A 22729-nucleotide genomic window follows, 5' to 3' on the forward strand; every position below is an offset into this window, starting at 1 on the left:
ACAAATATAAATATCTGTGTATTTAGATGGTCTTAAGCAATCCCTGTGAAAAGGTCATTTAATCACCAAAGGGGTTGCAACCCACAGGTTGAGAACCACTGCCCTAAAGGGACACTTCCTTCCTCACATTTTACAAAAAGACGCTTTGGGTTATCAACAATGAAGTGACAATCAAATCATGAAAGAGGGGCTGGAGGATGACTCAGAATTAAACGCACTTGCTATTATTCTTGCATGGGACCCAGGTTCAGTTCCCAGTATCCATATGATGGCTCACGGCCATCTGCAACTCCATTCCGGAAGATCTGATGCCTTCTGACCTCTGTGGATACTATGCATGTAATGCACATACTTGCACGCAGGACGAACACACACACGAAATATAATAAACCTAAAAAGTCACCACAGAGCCAACTATGATAAAAAGTTTTTGATTCTGTATGGAGGATAAAAAAGCCACTGAAGAGATGGTCTGAGGAGCTACTGAGGATGGCAGAGAGGCTGGCCACAAAACCTGAGGATCTCCTGCAGTGTCTACCATCCAGGTGAGAGACAGAACACTTCAGACTGGACTTCAGCATACTCTCTATCAGAGCTAAGGTACCTTGATGAATACTAGACCCATAGTGGGCTATGATCATTCTCCCGTGTGGGACATGGAATAATATTAGATGGTGACAAGACAAGAGTTAGGGCGCTGGCAAAGTGCTACAAGTTAAAGACAGAAGCATGATAAAACACATCAGGAGCAAATGAACAGAGAGTCAGCTGTTTCCATAAGCTGACAGCTCTAAGGAATGGAGAAGGCAAGAACATGAATCCTTAAAAGTTCTAAGGACAATGAGGTCTAGGATATGGAACTGTAAGTGGCTAACATAGAATATATTAAGTCTAAACACTGAATAGGTTTAACCAAACAGACATTTGAGAGATCCATTGTTGATAGCTGAACCCAGGGTTTAAACAAATGCCAGACAGTGGTGGTGTTTGCTTTTAATTCAGCACTCAGGAGGCAGAGGCAGGTGGATCTCTGAGTTGGAGGCCAGTCTGGTCTACAGAGTGAGTTCCAGGATAGCCAAGGCTACACAGAGAAACCTTTTCTTGAAAAACAAAAGCCAAAGAAAAACAAAGGAAAAAGCAAGGTGTTGAAAGAACCTGAGATGGAGAAGTACTTGCAAACAGAAAGGGGTGGGGGTGAGGAGGGATAATGCTGAGGCAGATGAGGCTGAGAAAACAAACAGGCTTCACACCTGGCAAAACAGCAACTTAAAAGCTTCAGATCCATCCTCCCTGAGGATTTATGTGCAGTTGACAAAGGAGTGACATTTTCTTCGGAAATGGAACCACTGGAAAACTAAGGTGCCTATATCCTATAAACTATCCTAATGAAACCCTTTAGAGATATCTCTGTCTCTCCCCCTCTCCCTCTCCTTCCCCCCCCACACCTTAAGAAAAGTCTTTTAGAGCTGAACAAATAAGTCCCAAGCTTCCACTATCCCCAAAGGCTAAGAATGTCAGCAGATAACATCTGAAGTCTAGAGCAGAGACTTTCGAGCTTTGCTATAATCTGTCTACCTGGCATTTCAATCAGTGGCTTTTTGTTTGTTTACTGAGTCAGAGTCTTACCATTAATCACTTGCTGGTCTGGAATTGTCTAGGTACACTAGGCTGGCCTCAAACTAGTGATCTTCTCATCTCCCAAGTGCTGAGATTACAGGATATAACTACTACACCTGGCTATCATCAGTGTATTTTTTTTATAGGTATTGATACTTGAAAATTTTTTTCTTTTTTTTTTTTCTTGGAAATTTTATTTACATTTCAGATGTTATCCCCTTTCCCCATTTCCCTCCCCACCCTTATCACAGGAATGCAGGGATGGTTCTATATTCGGAAATCCATCAATGTAATCCACTATATAAACAAACTCAAAGAAAAAAACCACATGATCATCTCACAGATGCTGAGAAAGCATCTGACAAAATTCAACATCCCTTCATAGTAAAAGTCTTGGAAAGATCAGGAATTCAAGGCCCATACCAAAAAAATAGTAAAAGCAATATACAGCAAACTAGTAGCCAACATCAAACTAAATGGAGAGAAACGTGAAGCAATCCCACTAAAATCAGGGACTAGACAAGGCTGCCCACTCTCTTCCCTACCTATTCAATATAATACTGGGAAGTCCTAGCCAGAGCAATTAGAAAACAAAAAGAAGTCAAAGGGATACAAATAGGAAAGGAAGAAGTCAAAATATCACTATTTGCAGATGATATGATAGTATACTTAAGTGATCCCAAAACTTCTACCAGAGAACTTCTAAATCTGATAAACAACTTCAGCGAAATGGCTGGATATAAAATTAACTCAAACAAATCAGTAGCCTTCCTCTACTTGAAGGATAAATAGGCTGAGAAAGAAATTAGGGAAATGACACCCTTCACAATAGTCACAGATAATATAAAATATCTTGGTGTGAATCTAACCAAGAAAGTGAAAGATCTGTATGACAAAAACTTCAAGTCTCTGAAGAAAGAAATCAAAGATGATCTCAGAAGATAGAAAGATCTCCCATGCTCATGGATTGGTAGGATTAATACAGTAAAAATGGCCATCTTGCCAAAAGCAATCTACAGATTCAATGCAATCCCCATCAAAATTCCAACTCAATTCTTCATAGAGATAGAAAGAACAATTTGCAAATTCATTTGGAATAACAAAAAAAATCCAGGATAGGATATTGAGAACTATTCTCAACAATAAAGAACTTCTTGGGGGATCATCATTTCTGACCTCAAGCTGTACTACAGAGCACTAGAGATAAAAACTTCATGGTATTAGTTCAGAGACAGGCAATATATACAAAGAACTCAAGAAATTAGATTCCAGACAACCAAATAACCCTATTAAAAAATGGAGTGCAGAGCTAAACAAATAATTCTCATCTGAGGAAACTCAAATGGCCAAGAAGCACCTAAAGAAATATTCAACATCTTTAGTCATCAGGGAAATGCAAATCAAAACAACCCTGAGATTCCACCTCACACCAGTCAGAATGGCTAAGATTAAAAACTCAGGTGATAGTAGATGCTGGTGAGGATGTGGAGAAAGAGGAACACTCCTCCATTGTTGGTGGGATTGCAAGCTGGTGCAACCACTCTGGAAATTATTCTGGCGGTTCCTCAGAAAAGTAGACACAGCATTACCTGAGAACACAGCTATACCACTCCTGGGCATATACTCAGAAGATGGTCCAACATATAACAAGGACATATGTTCCACTATGTTCATAGCAGCCTTATTTATAATAGCCAGAAGCTGGAAACAACCCAGATGTCCTTCAACAGAGGAATGAATACAGAAAATGTGGTACATTTTCATCAGTGTATTTTTAAAGTGTTTTAATTTGTGACTGTCTTTTGTTACTATTAAAATTTTATCAAACTGTTACCACATTGGAACACAATATTTGAGATAACCTGAGTTTGTATTCCCAAGCTTTAGTCATTCATACCGGGCTCCAATATAAACTACCTCTACTTTCTTTTAGGTGAGACTTGTGTTTTTACATCATCACATAGCACAAAGACATATGCAAAAAAAATTCTAAGAGAAAACAACTATATTAAAGGGGTCATACCTAGGGACAGCAAGGACAAGAATGGGCTACGGGAATTATGCTTTTACCCAAAATGGTTTTGATTTGGTTTTGTAAGTGCATTGCAAATACCCGAAAACCAACATGGTAGTCAGTACAGGTGACTTTCCTCATCTTCCAGTTTATTATACTCACTTGTATGATGCATGCTTTGCCAGTTACAAATTCTATTTATCTCAGCTAACTTGCAAACTGTTAGTATCTTGGTATTCTTGCAAATTATCTTGTCAACAGGAATTGTATCTATAGAAAGCTTCTACTGTGCGACCTGGCATGATGGCATACTCCAAATCCCAATACTTGAAGGTGAGGCAGGTGGATCTCTGTGAGTTCCAGGACAGCCTGGTCTATACAGCAAGCTCTAACCCAGCTAAAATTACATAGTAAGATCCACCTTCCTCAAACATCAAAAAGAAATCCTCTATTATGGCAACAATCCTATGATTTGGACCAGGTTCAATTAAGTTCCTACTAATAGCAACTTTTCCATTTACTGAACATCAAAAACACATCTCAGATATCAATCTTTCCCTAAATTCTAGTAAGTGTTAGCCTATCTTAACAAAGTTTTGAGATTAGCAATGTACATCCCATAGTAGAGCACAGTCCAGAAGTGCATCATTCACTAGCTACATTATAGAGACCTTGTGTCTACTTATTTTTACGTCCTTGGCACATCTCCTTTTTGTTCAAGTCTTTTACGATCATCAACCACAGATGAGAAATCTCACCTACCAGAAGTACAAGGGACCTAAAGGAAAAGTTTCAAAAGTTAGCAATGGCCATGGTAAGAACTCATTAACATGTACCTTAGACACTGCTTGAGGTCTGAACCAGAATCTGCATTTCAACAAGATCCCTGTGAGATTTGTATATATACATTAGAGCTTTGAAAACTCCAGCCAGAAAACCCTAGGTTTTATTGCTTTAAGTTTCTAATTACTATACTTTTACTACACCCAAACATGCTTCATATGAAATTATTTATCTTAATTTAAAGATTAGAGCTTATAAATAAAGCTCTTACAGTACAATGAAGACTAACATTCAAGGATATAGGAAGCTAAAATGCCTATACAGGACATTTCACAAAGAGCCTGATTTCTAAAAACACTGTGTGGGAGTGGGGGGGAAGCAGAGAGGCAGAGAGACATAGCACCACGAATAATAAAGACTATAAAAAGAATGACATGGAATATAATACTTTCAGGAAAGTGATGGCCGGAACTAGCTGCATCCTGTAAAAAGCTCACATTGAACAGAAACAAAAGAGCTAAGGCCTACTGCTTCAGGCAGATATGTGTTTTAAAAAGCAAGACAATTGCTACAGAAGACATTGCTGGGGCTAGAGATGGCTCAGTCATTAAAGGCTAAGGTCATACACAAAAAGACATCACTGCACCACTGGGCACAGGACGAATTTGGAATATAAACATAATAGTTTAATAAGTGAATATATCTATTTTAAACTGCCCGCCAGGCGGTGGTGGCGCACGCCTTTAATCCCAGCACTTGGGAGGCAGACACAGGCGGATCTCTGAGTTCGAGGCCAGCCTGGTCTACAGAGTGAGTACTAGGACAGCCTGGGCTATAAAGAGAAACCTTGTCTCGAAAAACCAAAAACAAACAAACAAACAAACAGCCCAAAGTTCATTACTGTTTTGCTATTAACAAGTCTAGTTAGGATTGTTCACAGAGAATGTGTATATACAAATACATATAGAGGAAATGCATAGCTGATGAAGGGATAAAACAAATGTCAACAGGAGGAGAATCTGAACTAAGCTGCTTTGAGATCTCTTTCAGCCCACAGAATGAGCCAAGTTTCTAGAAACTGTGACCCACAGTCAGATGCCCTCAAGTGACCTGACTGTCCTGTCCCTTTACAGCCCAACCCGGCAGAAGGTTCCAACTCATTAATGCCATTTCAGAGCACAAGAGACCAAATCAGCAGTAATTATTTTTAGACTGATTTTAAACTTTCTCTACTTTCACCCTTCTCTCTATGCCAGGTCTCCAGTTTTTCAGCTGAGTCATTGTTGGAATTTTCTGAAGCCTCCCTCTCCAAGAGTCTAAAGGTGCCCAGATCTGATGATAGCATTGGCAACAGCAGCAGTGCTGGACTGGATGCCTTTACCACAAGATACACCTCTTAGCTCAAGCTCACAGTTGAAGTGCGACTAGCCCAGGAAACAATCATCAAATACTTGTAATCTAGTAAGAGTAGTCTCAGAGAAAATCTAGGAACCATTGTTCCAACACTAGATATACAGCTGTATACTGGAACTCTTCATTCATATGTGTACCCTTAGTTCTGAGGCTGCTTGCAGAGAGTTGAAGCAAATCTGTAAGATAACTTAGTTGGGCCTGGAAATCCATATTTCATATAAGAGAAGCCTAACCCTATTTTGAATGTTGGCTCATAAACAATTTGAAAAAGGTTGGGAGAGCAGAGCAAAAGACATTTGTATTGTCCCAAGCTGCTCTACCCTATGGATCGATGGGGAAGTCTGCAAATGAAACAGCACAAGGAACATTACATTCAACTGGTTAACAGGACAGAAACCAAAGAAGGTGACTAGGTTAATCTCATGAGACTTCTAAAAGGGAATTAGAATAGACAAGACATGTCCTCTGGCATCCTCAGTCTGAGTATCTCACTTGCCCACTGGGCTTCTGTACAAAGTGGCCATTAAGAGCCCTTTTTTCCAGGTCTCTCAAGGTAGATTTGAAATGTCACTTCACTCTCCTGCTGAGTAATGCTGCATACAGAAGAGTCATAAAGGGAAAGGCAGAAAGACAAATCCAGTGGGTGGTTAAGCTGATGAACTGAGACCAAGGGTGGACAGTAAGCAGAAAGTGTCTGTCAAGTGCCCTCATTTTAAGAGATTTCGTCAGTGAGCAGATCGCCCCAGCCTACTTAGCCTTTGTACTACATGAGGATACCTTAAGTCTGGTCTAACATATTAAGGTTCTGGTCACAGAAGGGGTTTAATAGGAAGAATGGGAGTTTTAGAACAAAAGACACCAGGTTTGGAATGCTCAGACAGAATGCCACTTTGTGTACTTTTGCAAGTTTTTCCTCATCTGTACAGCATTAAAATCATAAGGTATGTTCAGCAGTAAAAAAAAAATTAATATATGTTGGTTGTATGTCACTCCATTCTTTATCACAGAGTACATAGCCCTGACATACTATTAAAAGATTTTTCCCTTGATAGTCATGGCGATTTCTTTAAAAAAAAAAAAATCTAGGGGCTGGAGAGATGGCTCAGCAGTTAAGAGCACTGGTTGCTCTTCCAGAGGTCCTGAGTTCAATTCCCAGCAATCGCATGGTGGCTCACAACCATCTGTAATGAGATCTGATGCCCTCTTCTGGTGTGTCTGAAGACAGCTACAGTGTACTCATATAAATAATAATAAATTTAAAAATCTGTTTATTTCCCCTGGGTATACTCATATATGCACATGTGTGTAGGTAAGAAAAATTTTGGGAGTTGGCGCTCTTCTTCTACCACGTGGGTCCCAGGGATCAAACTCAAGTTGTCAGGTTTGGTGGCAAGTGCCTTTACCTGCTGAGCCAACTTACCAGCCCTAGAACTTCTTAATGATAATGACTGCATCTGATTCACTGACATACCTTCAGTACCCAACAGTTTCTGGCAGATAATATTTAATGCCTGAGTGAATATCATAGTCAAGATCTTCAGTCAAGAGCCCTACTCTCCAATGTCACCTAATACACTATCAAATACTTAAAACTGGTAGAAGACAGTTGGGTGTGGGGCTACAACTTACTGGGGAAAAGTATCACCAACTAGAGTCTAAGCAATAACAGGCTCCACACAGACAATAAAATACTAGGCTGCTTGCAAATACAACTCACAGATTTTCTGAAGCTACTAAACTATCTCCTCCCTTCCTCAAGAAACTGAGTGAAATTGGTTTTCAGATGGAAAGGCAGTGTGGGCACTGGAATGTGGGCTGTGTGTTCCCGCATTACTGGCAAGGGTGCACGATCTGGCACTGCAGCTGGCTGGTGGGAGGGCTCCATCCTACTCTAGGAGATGGCACCCTCATATGGGCTTTCCACGAAGGCACAAAGCTTGGGGAGAAGAGAAGGCTAGCACAACAGCTCCTAAAGACAAACACAGAATGGAGATGAGGAATGAATATGTTTTAACCCCCAGAAAGCAAGAGATCCTCATGTTAACCTAGCCAGATCACTGCATTGAGGCCAGTATCAGGTCTTCATGAATGTTTAAGTTCAGACTGCAGCCCTTCCCTGATCCACAAAATCATGTAATACTTATTACTAAATGCTTGAGATGGAAGGTAAAGAAAAACACTAATAGCCGTAAGATCTGGTCTTCAGAGGTGGGAAAGCTGATACAATTATGCCTAGACCTAGCTTTTCTTTATCTTTTCTTTCCTTCCTGAGACAAGGTTCTGCTACATTTGCCCAGGTTGGCCATGAATTCCTGAGCAGACAACTATCTTACTGCATAGCTGTTAGAACAGGCCTTCTTAAGCCTCAAGATGGACCTATCTAAATTTCCATGGAACTAGTTACAGTTCAGAAGCTAACTCTGTAGTTAAGAGAAACAGGAGGAAAGAAGGGCCACACCCCAATTGATGTCAGCACAATCAGACACTGATGACCACACACAGGTGGCCATCTCCTGTGTGAGCTCTTCTTTTGCTCAGATCCTGTAGGAGTAAAAAAGAAAAAAAAACAAAAAAGACAAAAAAGACAAGGCTTGTTTCAAAGAACACATAAAAGGAAGTACTGTGGCCTCCTCCAAAGCAAATGACATTGAATAGAGACACATTTCCTGGCCTAGGTAACAGAATATTTATTTTCTCCTTGTACCGCCCCCCCCAAAAAAAGCTGGAGATAGCATTTACAATAACGTTATCTTCAAGGGATCATACCAATTGAAAAAAAAAAAAATCAACCTTCCTCTTCCCCCAAAGCACTTTACCAAAACAAAGGGGCATTAAAATGTCTAGCAGACATTAGTCTTACCAGACTCTGCAAAGCATTCTAAAAGCAAAACAAAAACCAAAAAACAAAAACAAAAAACAAAAAACAAAACCAAACCACCTGGCCACATAGGGTGGAGGCCAGAGAAAGCAACACAGCAGCGCCTTGCTGCCATGACTCCTGGTCCTAGACTGGAGGTATGTGAAAGGACAGAAGCTCAGTGTACTCCATCGTCAATGTTAATAGCAAATGGCTACACACACACCAGTCCTCCATTTTCCCATAGAATCTGCTAATACTTTTGTATTGTGATATAAAGTAAAATATATTGATTTTTGAGTAATACTATAGCATTTAAATTCACAATTCTTCCTAGGAAATTTTATGATTTTTACCTGGCTAATCTTCCCCCAAATATCACAAGAAGGAAATAAACAGGTAATGGGAAGGTCTGAGCAGAAGCAGTTCAAAGATTTGTCAATAACTCCCTGTAATGTGTTCCCATTAATCCTCTATCAAGAAGACAAGAGATCCTAGAGGGGAGTGGCCTCTTACCCATTAGTTACCGTCAACAGACAGACAGCTGCCTCCTCTCTGCATCTGGGAGTGACTCTCTCTGCCCTCCTCCCCAGCCAGTCCCTTCCCAGGACTTAACCTTATGTCAAGGCAGCTCCAATATTCAAATCAAATGGCTGCGTTAATCTTCTCTCGCTATGACTCAGGGCTACTCAACCTTCACATATAGCTCTTTAGTTTTAAAACCACTAAACAGAATCTGGTCATCCAGTAATCAGTTCCTTAACTCCCCTCCCCCACCTAAAAGTGTTTTGCTTCATCATCTCCAAGACAGGCCTGGGCACCAGAGGCTTAGACGGATCATATCTGCATAAGGTTGAAACCTCGGGGACCCTTGTGAGGGCTACCTCAGGTGTAGACTAAAAACTCCAGAGAATTTGTCAGGGCAAATAGAAAAGCCATATCTGCCTTTACCAGCAGTCTCTATCTGTCATGCAACACTCACAGCTACCACTGCTTGCAAAACAACTCAGTGTTGTGTGTATATAGAGGGAGTGATGCAAAGGGGAATAGAACAACTGTTGCTTCGGCATCATAGCTCACCACCCCACTCGGCCCCCTCCCCAGCCAGTCACAGTATTCTCTTGCACTCACCTGACTGTGTGCTGCTCTGGGCTGAGGAGTCTGAGTCCTGGGTGCTCCAGGGTCGGTCCCAGCCAGTCAGACTGAGTGATTGCAGGCCAAGGCACAAGCCATTTGCATCTGGGAGGCCACGGGGAGATTCTTGCGCAGAGGTGGGGAAAAGCATCCTGCTTGTAACTGTTTCTTCAGAGTCCTGGAAGTCTGCTTTGGAAAGGAGAACAGCAAAACAAACCCCCAGAGTTAAGGGTTGTTTTTCTCAATACTATCAACAATAAATACCACCAATATTAGTTTCCTCAGATTTAGGGGCAAGATATCCAAGCTGGCTGGATGCTGCAGCTGCTACCTCTGTACTTTTGGCAGCGTTCAAGCAAGAATAGTTGCCATATATCCCCCTCCCCACACACACCCCTATCCCGTCTGCATTACAGACTAGGTAGCATGTGATCAGGCTGCTGATGCTTCCCGCTGCCAGTGACATCAGCTGGCTGAGCCTAGCAATAGAGAACCGCATCATCTCTCACAGAAGGGGGGCGGGAGGGAGGAGGAGCAGGAGGGACGACTGGGAGGAGACTTGCCTCCCAGGGAAAGAGAGCACGAGAGCTACTTGGAACAGTCCGATGCAGCATGGTTAAGTCAGGGCTGTGAACAGCGCCGTCCCTCCAGTCTCGGCAATGGTAGTCAGTCTGCTGACAGCAAAGCCAAAAGCAAAGCAATGTGGACTGCTTGCTTGTACTGCTCTATGCTCCTGCCGCTCCTTCTCTCCTCCTGCTTTCCACCTCAAACCCCTAAATGCACTAGTCCTGGACTTTCTCCAGCTGTTGGCTCAGGCCCTGGCTTTGTAGCCCAATGAGAAGCTTCACAATCCTACTAACAAAAATAAGTAAAAGAAATAGTATCTGTGTGCTCCAAGTGGCCTCTGAGAAGCACCTTGACACAGCATTGTTTACCACTGAGGAATGGGATAACCATCAGAAAAACACTGTATATTTGGACCCTTGAGAACAACACCTGGTGCTCAGGGATTGTCTGGAGCTGCTTATCACAGAGAAGAGGGAACAGCCTGTGTGTGTCTGGGGGGTGGGGGGGTATGAGGCTGCTCCAGGTACATCTCACAGGGCCTGGCCCACAGCTTATGTATCAGAGGGAGATACGGATAAGATCCATTCTACCCAGGCTCCCTTATACACCAACAGGATATATATTAGCCACAGGTGGACACAAAGACCCAGCTCTTCTTTTCCCCCTTGCAACTAAAGGCACAGATGAAAGACTACTCCCAAAATAGTATCTGACAAACCACACTAAGAGAAACAATCTCAGAGCTACTGTTATGTTCAATTAGTACTCAATACCCAGGAGCTCACATCATCTGGCTGTCAGTACTGTTTCCCTTCCATTTGTCTTTTCAGGATCCCTCAGGGTGATGGTTGGCAAGCTATGAATACCACTGACACCTTTAACTCCTATGCTTTCTTCAGAGATGCTGCCCAGGAAGAACCTATTTCAGTGACCCCACTCCTACCAGCTACAATGACAAAATTCAACTTTTTGAGCTTCTGTCATTTCCTTTTTACTAATATCTCCTTCCATACAAATCTTTTCCCAAAGTCTCCTTTAAGGGCCAAACTTGCTTATGCCTCTACAAGGCTGGCTGGCAGTATTCCACTTGCCTGTTCACACCCTTGTTGCAAGGGAAAACAAGCAGGTAATCAGAAATATGCCAACCTGCAACTGATCTTGACAGTCTGAGTCAGTTAAGACAGTGGAGTTTGTGATGTTAGCCTGGGGAATGTCTGGTCATAGCTTTCTGCAGCACATTCTGAACGCACTCAGGCAAAGATCCTAGCGAGGGAAACATCAGTCTGGGGGGGGGGTGTCCTTTCTTTGGAGGATTTTTTAAAGCTGTGCCACTATGTCATCCACCTGCATTACTCCTGTCTGGCTGAGATACCCTGCTTGCTCTCTGTCTCTGGGTCAAAGCTGTATTCTTACCATTGTACAGGCTGAGGAAAAATGCACCCATATTAGAGTTGTCCCTACCCCAAACGCTGTTCTTTTGCTCTGATATGCCCGCCCTTCCTCCAAGCTCAGGCTACACTGTTAAATTAACTCATGTCTTACTACAATCCCTTTCAGCCGCCCACGTCGAGATCAGCAGCGTGGCTCATTGGACACGAGCACTCGCCACCAAACCTCACGACCACGTTTAATTCCCAAGACCCACAAGGCGGAAGGAGAGAACTGAGTCATGCAGTTGTCCTCTGACCTCCACACATGTGCCTTGATATGCACATGCATGAACATGCACACATGCACGTGCATAATAAAAGGAACAAATTGACTTAAAGAAAGCATTAGGTTAGATTTATTCTGGAGATACAGAGATGGTCAAATATGGATAAATCAGTGAATGTTATAAATTACATACATGGACTCAAGGACAGTGTTCACCTAGTATCTCAATAGATAAAGAAAAGACATCTGACAATATCCAACATCCCTTCATGATAGCAGTCCTAAAATAACTCAGAGTAGAATGAACACAGTTCAGCATAATAAAGTCAAGATATGACAAACTCATAGACAATATTATGTTAAATGGGGGGCTCAAGAATGTCTACTGAAATCAGGAATGAGAAAAGGATGTTCACCTTCTTTATTCTCATTCAATATAGTGCTAGCTAGAGCAGTATGACAAAGAAAGGGGACACAAATAGGAAAACAAGAAGTCAAAACAACACTATTTGTAGATGTTAGAGCTCCATATATGAGCTCCTAAAGGCTCCGCCAGAACCCGTAGAACTGACAAGCGCATGCAGCAAAGTGGCAGGAAACAAAATTTACACAAAACCATTAGCCTTCCGAGGTACCAATGACAAACTGAAAAGGGAAATAATATAATTCACAATAATCTAATTCACAAGTTAAAAAATAACTTGGGACCGAAGAGATGACTAAATGGTTATGAGCACCTCCGGCTGCCCTTCTAGAGGACCCAGGTTCAATTTCCAGCACCCATATGGTAGCTCACAACTGTCTGACACCTGCACACCAAAGGACATAAAATTAAATAAATTATTTTAAAATATACATTATATAATATTACATGCTATATACTATGTTAGAACATAAAATTATATGTAAGCATAAATTATAAAATATATTGTTTTATTATGCTATATTAGCATATACAATTATACATTATATAATAACCTATATATTATATAGTTTATATAACATAATAGTATATTATAAATAGCATTATATACATATATACACACACACATATATATGTACACACATATATCTATCTATATCTATGTATCTATCTATTTATCTATATGGATATATATAAAAACTTTAAAACATTGAAGAAAGAAACTGAAGAAGAACCAGAAGATAGAAACCTAAACCATGTTCATGAACTAGGAAAAAAATTGATATTGTGCAAATGGCTATATTACTAAAAGAAACCTACAGATTGACTGCAATTTCAAGCAAAATTTCAGTGACATTCTTCACAGAAATACAGCAATCTTTAAATTCATATGGAAGCACAAGTGATCCTGGAGAGGCAAAGCAGCCCTGAGCAAAAAATAATATTGCTAAAGGCTTCACCACTCCTGATTTCATTGTGCTATACAGAACTAGAGTAGTATAGACACACATATATTCATCAACAAAAAATAACAAGACCCAGATACTAGGCCACACAACTATAGGCACCCGATTTGGAGAAAAGACAGCATCGACAAATGGTACTAAAAAGCTAGATATATACACATAGAAGAACAAATTTAATCCCAACATGCACAAAATCTACTCCAAAAGGATTAAGGACCCCAGTTTAAGAGCAAAAGCGACAAGAGGAAAACAGCATGAGGTGCCCTTTAAGGGCTTTCAAGATAGGACTGTGATTGCTCAAGAAGGTCAATAATCAACAATTATACTTCATAAAATTCAACAGCTTTTGTTCATCAGAGGAAACTGTCACGTAAGCGAGGAGTCAGCTTACAGAATGCCAGCTATGTATCTGATAGAGGATTAAGTATTTAGAATATACAAAGAACTCAAGAAACTAAACATCAGCCGGGCGGTGGTGGCGCACGCCTTTAATCCCAGCACTTGGGAGGCAGAGGCAGGCGGATTTCTGAGTTCGAGGCCAGCCTGGTCTACAGAGTGAGTTCCAGGACAGCCAGGGCTATACAGAGAAACCCTGTCTCGAAAAACCAAAAAAAAAAAAAAAAAAAGAAACTAAACATCAAGAAAACAACCAAATTAAAAAAAATGGGCCATAGAACTGAACAGAGATCACAAAGAAATACAAATGGCTAATAAACATGTTTTTTGTATTTTAAATTATTTTTGTTTGGTTTTTGAGACAAGGTCTCACTCACTGTGTAGCCCTGTCTGGCCTGGAACTCACCTGCTAACAAGGCTCAAATTTACAAAGACTGCCCTGTCTCTGCCTCTCAAGTACTATGATTAAAGGTGTGTGGTACCATGCCCAGCATCTAATAAGTAATTTTTAAAATGGCTTATGCTCTAAGATCAAGAATTGACAAATAGGACCTCATAAAATTGCAAAGCTTCTGTAAGGCCAAAACCACTGTCAATAGGACAAAATGGCAACCAACAGATTGGGAAAAGATCTTCACCAATCCCACATCTGATAGAGGGCTAATATCCAGTATATACAAAGAACTCAAGAAATTAGACTCCAGACAACCAAATAACCCTATTAAAAAATGGAGTGCAGAGCTAAACAAATAATTCTCATCTGAGGAAACTCAAATGGCCAAGAAGCACCTAAAGAAATGTTCAACATCCTTAGTCATCAGGGAAATGCAAGTCAAAACAACCCTGAGATTCCACCTCACACCAGTCAGAATGGCTAAGAGCAAAAACTCAGGTGATAGTAGATGCTGGTGAGGATGTGGAGAAAGAGGAACAATCCTCCATTGTTGGTGGGATTGCAAGCTGGTGCAACCACTCTGGAAATTATTCTGGCAGTTCCTCAGAAAAGTGGACACAGCTATACCACTCCTGGGCATATACCCAGAAAATGCTCCAACATATAACAAGGACATATGTTCCACTATGTTCATAGCAGCCTAATTTGTAATAGCCAGAAGTTGGAAACAACCCAGATGTCCTTCAACAGAGGAATGGATACAGAAAATGTGCTACATTTACACAATGGAATATTACTCGCTATTAAAAACAATGAATTTGAGAAATTCTGAGGTAAATGGATAGAACTGGAAAATATCCTGAGTGAGGTAACCCAATCACGAAACACACATGGTATGCACTCACTGGTAATTGGATATTAGCCCAAAAGCTCACAATACCCAAGATACAACTCACAGACCACATGAAGCTCAGGAAAAAGGAAGACCAAGTGTGGGTGCTTCGGTCCTTCTTAGAAGGAGTAACAAAATACTCAAGGGAGCAAATATGGAGAAAAAGCATGGGACAGAATCTGAAGGAGGGGCCATCTGGAGACTGTTCTACCTGGGTATCCATACCAAGTGCAGTCACCAAAGGTAGACACTGATGTGGATGCCAGGAAGTGCAGGCTGACAAGAGCCTGACATAGCTGTCTCCTTAGAGGTCTGCCAGAGCCTGACATATACAGAGATGGATGCTCACAGCTAACCATTGAACTGATCATGGGGTTCCCAATGGAGGAGTTAAAAGAGAGAAGACTAAAGGAGATGAAAGGGTTTGTGGCCCCATGGGGAGAGCAACAATACTAACCAACCAGAGCTCCCAGGGTCTAAACCACCAGCCTGGGAGCACAAAGGGAGGGACCTATGACTCCAGCTGCATATGTAGGGGGAGGATGGCATTGTTGGCATAGGTTGGAGAGGAAGTCCTTGGTCCAGTGTAGGCTGGATGCCCCAGTGTGGGGGAATTTGTGGGTGGGGAGGTGGGAGGGGGTGGGTGTTTATCCTCATAGAATCAGGAGAAGGGGGGATGGGATAGGGGGTTCCTGGGTGGGAGGGTAATGGGTAAAGGAAAATCACATCTGACATGTAAATAAAATATCCAATAAAGGAAAAAAATGTTCAACATTATTAGCCACCAGAAAAACAAATTAAAACTACTTTGAAATTTTATCAAATTCCAGACAGAATTACTATCATCAAGAAATCAAAGAACAAATGCAAGCAAGGATGGGGAAGAGGGAGCACTAATTCACTGTTGATGGCATGTAAATGGATGCAGCCACCAAGGAGTACACACGGAGGGACCCATGGCTCCAGCTGCATGTGTAGCAGAGGATGGCCTTGTCTGGCATCAATGGGAGGAGAAGCCTTGGCTCTGTGAAGGCTCGATGTCCCGGTGTAGGGGAATGGGAGGGTGGTAAGGTGGGAGTGGGCAGGTGGGTGGGAGAGCACCCTCATAGAAGCAGGGGGGAGAGGGGATGGGATAGGGGTTTGTGGAGGTGAAACAGGGAAAGGGGTAACATTTGAAATGTAAATAAAATAACCAATTAAAAATTAGTGTACAAGTGTCTCAAAAACCTAAAAACAGAACTCCATGATCTACCTGTGCATATACTCAAAAGATTCCCTATCCTCCTATAGAGAATCAGACACATCTATGTGCACTGTGGTTCTGTCGGGAGCAATTATGAACAGATCCAGCCTAGATGTCCATGAAGTGATGAATGGATAGTGAAAAATGTGGCATATAAATGCTAAATTTTACAGGAATAGAAATAAAATGGAATTTTCAGCTGAAATACATGCAGCTGAAAAATAAAAGAAACTGACTGAAGCAACTCAAGTCCAGAAAGACAAATGCTGCATGTTCTTTCTCATGTGTGGATCTTAGCTTCAAATTTTTTCGCTTAAGTATTTAATTTAGAGTGACTGCAGAGGGCATTAGGGATATAAGGGCTTCTAAGAGGGAAGGGAAAGGACTGTAAGGTAGAGGGATGAGAGCAGAACACATATGATATGGAAGGAGGTGGTGAAATTCTGAAAAGTTTAAGTGAGGCTGAGGGAGCAGGGGAGTGGAGGGTATGGAGAAGAGTAACGGAAGATAAGGATGTATGCTAAACTCTCATAGAAATCTCCTACTCTGTAAGATAACTCTCGTCTTAGTCAGTGTTCTATTGCTGTGAAGAGTCACTATGACCAAGGCAAGTCTTATAAAAGAAAGCATTTAATCAGGGCTTACTTACAGGCTTAGTACATTATCATCATGGCAGAAAGCACAGTGGCAGGCAAGTGTGTGCTGGAGCAGTAGCAGAGCCTAGCATATAATAATCCTGATCCATAGGTAGAAAGGCACTGAGCTTGGCTTGAGCATCTGAACCATCAACACACTCCAGCAAGACCATACTTCCTAGTCTTTCTAATCCTTTCAGACCAGTCTACTCCCTGGTGGCTAAGCATCCAAGTTTATGAGCCTATGGAAGTCATTCATATTTAAACCACCACAATTCTAGAAGATTTATTTTTATGTCAGGCAGTGGTGGCACATTCCTTTAGTTTCAGCAATTGGAAGGCAGAGGCAGATGGATCTCTGTGAGTTCAAGGCCAGCTTGGTCTACAGAGTAAGTTCCAGGACAGCCAGGGCTACACAGAGAAACCTTGTTTAGAAAAAAATGATTTATTTTGCTCTTACATGTATAGTTTTTTTGTTTGTTTGTTTTTTTCTAGACAGGGTTTCTCTGTGTAGCCCTGGCTGTCCTGGAACTCACTCTGTAGACCAGGCTGGCCTCGAACTTAGAAATCCACCTGCCTCTGCCTCCCAAGTGCTGGGATTAAAGGCGTGCGCCACCACCGCCCTGCGCTGTGTATAGATTTTAATATGCATGTGTGTATTCCTGGTGCCACAAGAGGCCAGAAATGAGCATCAGTGGCTTTGGAATTAAGTTATGGTTTGTTGTAATTTGATATGTGGGTGCTGGGGCTTGAACACAGTCACTTTGGAGGGGCAGTCAGTATTCTCAATACATGAGCTCTCTCTCCAGCCTTGGAAACCCACTACTTTGTAAGCTAAATTAAAAATGTAATTTAAAAAGGAGTTGGAACACATGGGTAGACTATACTTCTCGTAGAAGATATGAGTTATTAAATGAAAATCTCAGTACTAGTGTCTATACTTTCTTACCAGTTATTGGTTAGGTAGGCCTCCAAAGCAACATTGGAATTGCCACTTCTCTTGGTCGCACATCATAACTAGATAAAAATACTTACTGAATATACAACACACCTTGGTTGCAGCAGTATATATAAGTCAATCTGGAAATGACCTGAAAGGTTCCCTCTGGGTAACCTTCACCCCAATTAAAGTTGCTATGCGAGCCATTAGAGGAGAAAAGTCATCAATGGCCTTACTCAGCGGTGAACTCTGAATGCTGCAATACCAACTTGCCAGGTAAGATGTGTCCACTGGTAAAATACAAGTACAGAAGTTACAGAGATGTGAGGAGGGGTAACCAAAACTGAGAATGTATGATAAATTCTTAAAGAATTCTACTATTTTGTAAGATAGTTCTATACCCAGATCCACAGAAGAGAAAAAATGGCTTGAGCTTATGAAAGCCCAAGGTGAAGCCCTAGTGACACACTTCCTCCAACAAGGCCACATGTACTCCATCAATGCTACACCTTCTACTCCTTTTCAAGTAGCACCACTCCCTAATGACAACAAACTTAAAGCCTATGGGAACCATTTTGATTTGAACCACCACATGGGAGTAACCAGTCTCTTTCTGATTGGATCTAATGCCTGAACCATAGGTGGGAATTCATGCCTGGTACTGTAAACCTGTTCCAAAGCTCATGGGTAGTGAGGTCATAGGTGATAGGAAGGAATCCACTAATGACGTTTTACTAAATAAAAACATTGCCAAACTGCTTTCTAATATTATGTCTATAGTGCTACTCTTTACCTCGACCAGAGAACTGTAGTGCAGAGCAGTTCATGCAAAGTCTCATAGTGGGTCCAAATGGTGAACTCTCAATGAGATCTCTTCTTCAATACCCCCTTCTCAAGGCCTCAGGAACACCAAAGAATCTAAGTCAAGGAATGGGGAGGAGTGCTGTGACATGTCTCCTGGACATGACAGGACTGCTGACTAATGAACTCACTCCAACTATGCCTCACTGCACAAGATCAAGCCAACAAGACCAGCTACTATTCCAGCTGGCAGCATTAACTGGACTCAATGATTTTCAGGTGGAAAAAAAAGCAAAGACATGAAAGTGTGACAGGGATCTGTTGGAGCATGTCCTGGAGAATTTCAGAAGGGGGAGTTTGCCATGGATATGTGACATGTACAAAACTGACAACTAAAAGAAAAGAAACTTGGAGAAACACACCCTTGCCCACACAGGCTATGGAGAAATAGGAGTGACAGAAGAGCAGAGCTGAGCAGTGAAGGGGAGCAGTGCATGCAGTGTGTGCACTCTGGGGAGGCACAGAACTGGGGATGAGACAAGTGTGAGAGGGGCAGAGGTAGATGGTGGATCATGTCATTACCCAGTAGGGTCAAAAGACTGGTGTCCTGGAGCTTAAGCAGATGCACACTCAGCTCCCAAACAAGCTGCCTGGCTATGGGATCACTCTAGCTCTGGGTAATGACTAAGGCCAGGGATGAGAACAGTCTACTTTCTAGACTGGACTTTAACCATTAAACATTGGTACAGAAATCTGTCAGAAATCAAGCAGCTTTGGCAGATTGACAGATACTGCCTGCTCATCAAGTCTACCACCATGTGACCTCATCACAATACTCTTTCAGAATGTTTATCTGTAAAGTGCCAAGAACAACTATCCACTCAGGTGTCTTAGTAATACTAAAGAAATTAATCTAGTGCGGTATCTTGCACAAAGTGTTTGCCCCTACAGTGACCATATATTATTGGTTATCCACACCAGGGCACTTAGAGAAAGTGGGGAGGTGGTACTACTAGGGCTAGGACTTTCAAAATGATCTGTGTGAGACAACCTGAGAGGCATGATCACTTTACTCAAAATTTACATCAAAGCCTCTTTTCCAGCTACTCCCTGATCCTGCTGCCTCTGGAAACATGCCCATTGTGCTACAACTCTTTATCTCATGCTAAGAGGAAGGCTGAGAAGTAAACAGGTAGCACAGGCTATCACATATTATTAAAAGTATTAAAAGTATATAAAAGTATTAAAAGGCTGGATGAACAAAGATTAATTGTAATAAAAAAAGATCAATTGTCTTTCAAATTTATATTTGAAGCCACACAGGCATTTGAACCTTTTTTTTTTTTTAATCAGAAGACATTCTTCATAATTTATTGTCAAGGCCTAAGTACTGAAAAGACAACAAACACTGGTGCCTAGCAGACCAAAGGGATTTCTTTACTCTAGTAATCTTTTGCATAATCATCTTTAATGCTTTCTCCTAAAGTTTCTTTATAAACAAAACTGCTCCCAGTAGGTGTTTTATATCTATACAAACCTTCCAGTTAAGCTTAAGACAGCTCAATATTTTAAAAAAGAAAAAGTTGTTTCCCCTTTAAAATGTCCTCTTTTCCAGGGGCTAGTAAAATGGCTCAGAGGTTAAGAACATTTACTACTCTTGTAGAGGACCTGGATTCAGTTCCAAGCTCCTACACAGTGGCTCACAACCATCTGCAAACTCCATTTCCAGAGGATAAGATGCCTCTTCTGACCTCCTCAGACAATGTATGCATGTGTTCTGTTTCTCCCCCCACCCCCTACACACTTTGAAGACTTGGCACCCTCTGTTATACTACAGCACAGTAGAAAGGTCTGAATCAGGTACTGACAGATGTGAGCACCAACCTCAGATTTTTCCTTTTCAAAACTGTAAGCCAAATAAATGTTTAAAATCACATTTATTGTGTTGAGGGTGCAGGTGTGCTTGCTTGCATGTGGTCATAGGACAGCTTTGGTGGTTCATTCTCTTGTTCCAACATGTGGGTCCTAGGGATCAAACTCAGACCAGCACTTAGCAGCAAACATTTTTGCCTGTTGAGCCGTCTCAACAGCTCAACTTCTATTCTTAAATTTTTTTCACTTTTAGTTTTTATTTTATGTGTTATAGATATACACACCTACCTGTACATCACATGCTTGCCATGCCTGCAGAAACCAGACTAGTGGGTCAGATCTCCTGGGACTGGAGTTATAGATGGTTGTGAGATGCCATGTGGGTTCTGGGAATTGAACTTGGGTCCTCTGGAAGAGCAGCCAATGTTCTTTTTTTTTTTTTTTTTTTAAATATTTATTTATTTATTGTATTGATGAGTACACTGTAGCTGTCTTCAGACACACCAGAAGAGGGCATCCAATCTCATTACGGATGGTTGTGAGCCACCATGTGGTTGCTGGGATTTGAACTCAGGACCTCTGGAAGAGCAGTCAGTGCTCTTAACCGCTGAGCCATCTCTCCAGCCCGCAGCCAATGTTCTTAACTGCTCACCTATCTCTCTAGTCCCAATTTCTATTCTTTTTGTTTGTTTGTTTGTTTGTTTGTTTTTGTTTTTTCGAGGCAGGGTTTCTCTGTGTAGTCCTGGCTGTCCTGGAACTCACTCTGTAGACCAGGCTGGCCTCGAACTCAGAAATCCGCCTGCCTCTGCCTCCCAAGTGCTGGGATTAAAGGCGTGCGCCACCACCGCCCGGCTCCAATTTCTATTCTTGATTATAAAAATTACTCAGCTTCAGATCTTTAAGTCATAGTAACAAAAATATAGACTTTTCTAAAATAGAACATCCTTTCACAGGTACAGACCACGGACAGACTGGTTCCAGGGCTCCTAGTGTTAGAGTAGCAACTCTGATCTTCTCTAGCCTCAACAGTAAGAGCCCATCTTTCTTTGACAGTGTTCCTCTGCTAAACTGCAGAGTCTTCTACAAGTAACACTCTTAGGTATCTGGCAAGCAAGAAAATTGCCTTAATGCCTTGGGTCCTCTTTTTTGACATCATTAAGGCTTAATGTTAAAAAGGTCTCTCCTTCCACAGTTAAAGGAGAGAAGTGAGTACATACTATAGCAAGTGGAAGAGAGCCCAGGCTGAAAAAAAAATGATGTTCCCAGATTACTGAATGGAATCTACACCACAACTCTTAAGAATTCTGATGTTGGTGAACAATGTTGATAAGGGAACATGGCAACTACAGCTAATGTGAATGGGTAGCAGGGTGTTAAATGGATCACTGTATTTTTCATTATAACAAATACTGCAACAAGGAAGAACAAAAATCTATCCTCCCTTGTTCTTTCTAGACAGTACAGCAACCATACTTGTGCTCTTTTCAATAAATCTTTATTCCAGTTACAAATTTCAGTACTCAAGAGTTACAAAGATAGGACACTGAGTCATTTGTCCTCATTATGTTCTTTCAAACAAATGATTTCACAGTCAATTGAGACTGTTGTAATCAATGACTTTTTCTTAACATTCTTGAAAGTCAATGATCCTACTATATATCTCAGAATAACAAAACTCTAATATCAGAAATGGGTTACACCTCTTTTGGAGTTGTTGGCCAGTAAGGTCCTACAGACCCTCAAACATTACATATAGGCTCTTGCTAATGCTCTTGGATGATCCTTCAGAACTTCATAGTAAAACACCACATACTTGAGTCATAAAATACAGAGAAATCAAGCAGGTAACTTACCTGAAAGCTTCATCTCTACTGACTAGCTTTCATAGTGCTAGAAGCGTCTATGAATGTTACCAGAGTTACAGAATTAAAAAGATGTGAATCATGAGAGCTACAATAATGACCAGCCTGACAAGCCATGCTCACTAGTGCATCAGCGTCACAAATGTCATGGAAGTAACCAATCCCTTTCTGACTGAATTGAAGTCCCACTCCACAAGTTGAAGCCCATATTCAACACTGTTGTAGAAGCCAAGAACCTGTGGTTGGACAATAGGGGACCATAGG

At 41.4% G+C, this 22729-nt stretch overlaps 1 protein-coding gene across 1 annotated transcript in view; it reads right to left on the reverse strand.

Moving 5' to 3' along the window:
• The window catches only part of Cpeb1 (cytoplasmic polyadenylation element binding protein 1), a 99649-nt gene that overhangs the window by 13451 nt on the left and 63469 nt on the right, over positions 1-22729 (reverse strand). Inside the window, exon 3 of the mRNA XM_028754840.1 lies at positions 9816-10007. Within this exon, the coding sequence (XP_028610673.1) occupies positions 9816-9969 (154 nt within the window). The 5' untranslated portion in view covers positions 9970-10007. The remainder of the gene's footprint in view (positions 1-9815; positions 10008-22729) is intronic.

Source organism: Grammomys surdaster, unplaced genomic scaffold (assembly GCF_004785775.1).
Source record: "Grammomys surdaster isolate TR1022 unplaced genomic scaffold, NIH_TR_1.0 126036, whole genome shotgun sequence".
NCBI classification, from domain to species: domain Eukaryota; kingdom Metazoa; phylum Chordata; class Mammalia; order Rodentia; family Muridae; genus Grammomys; species Grammomys surdaster.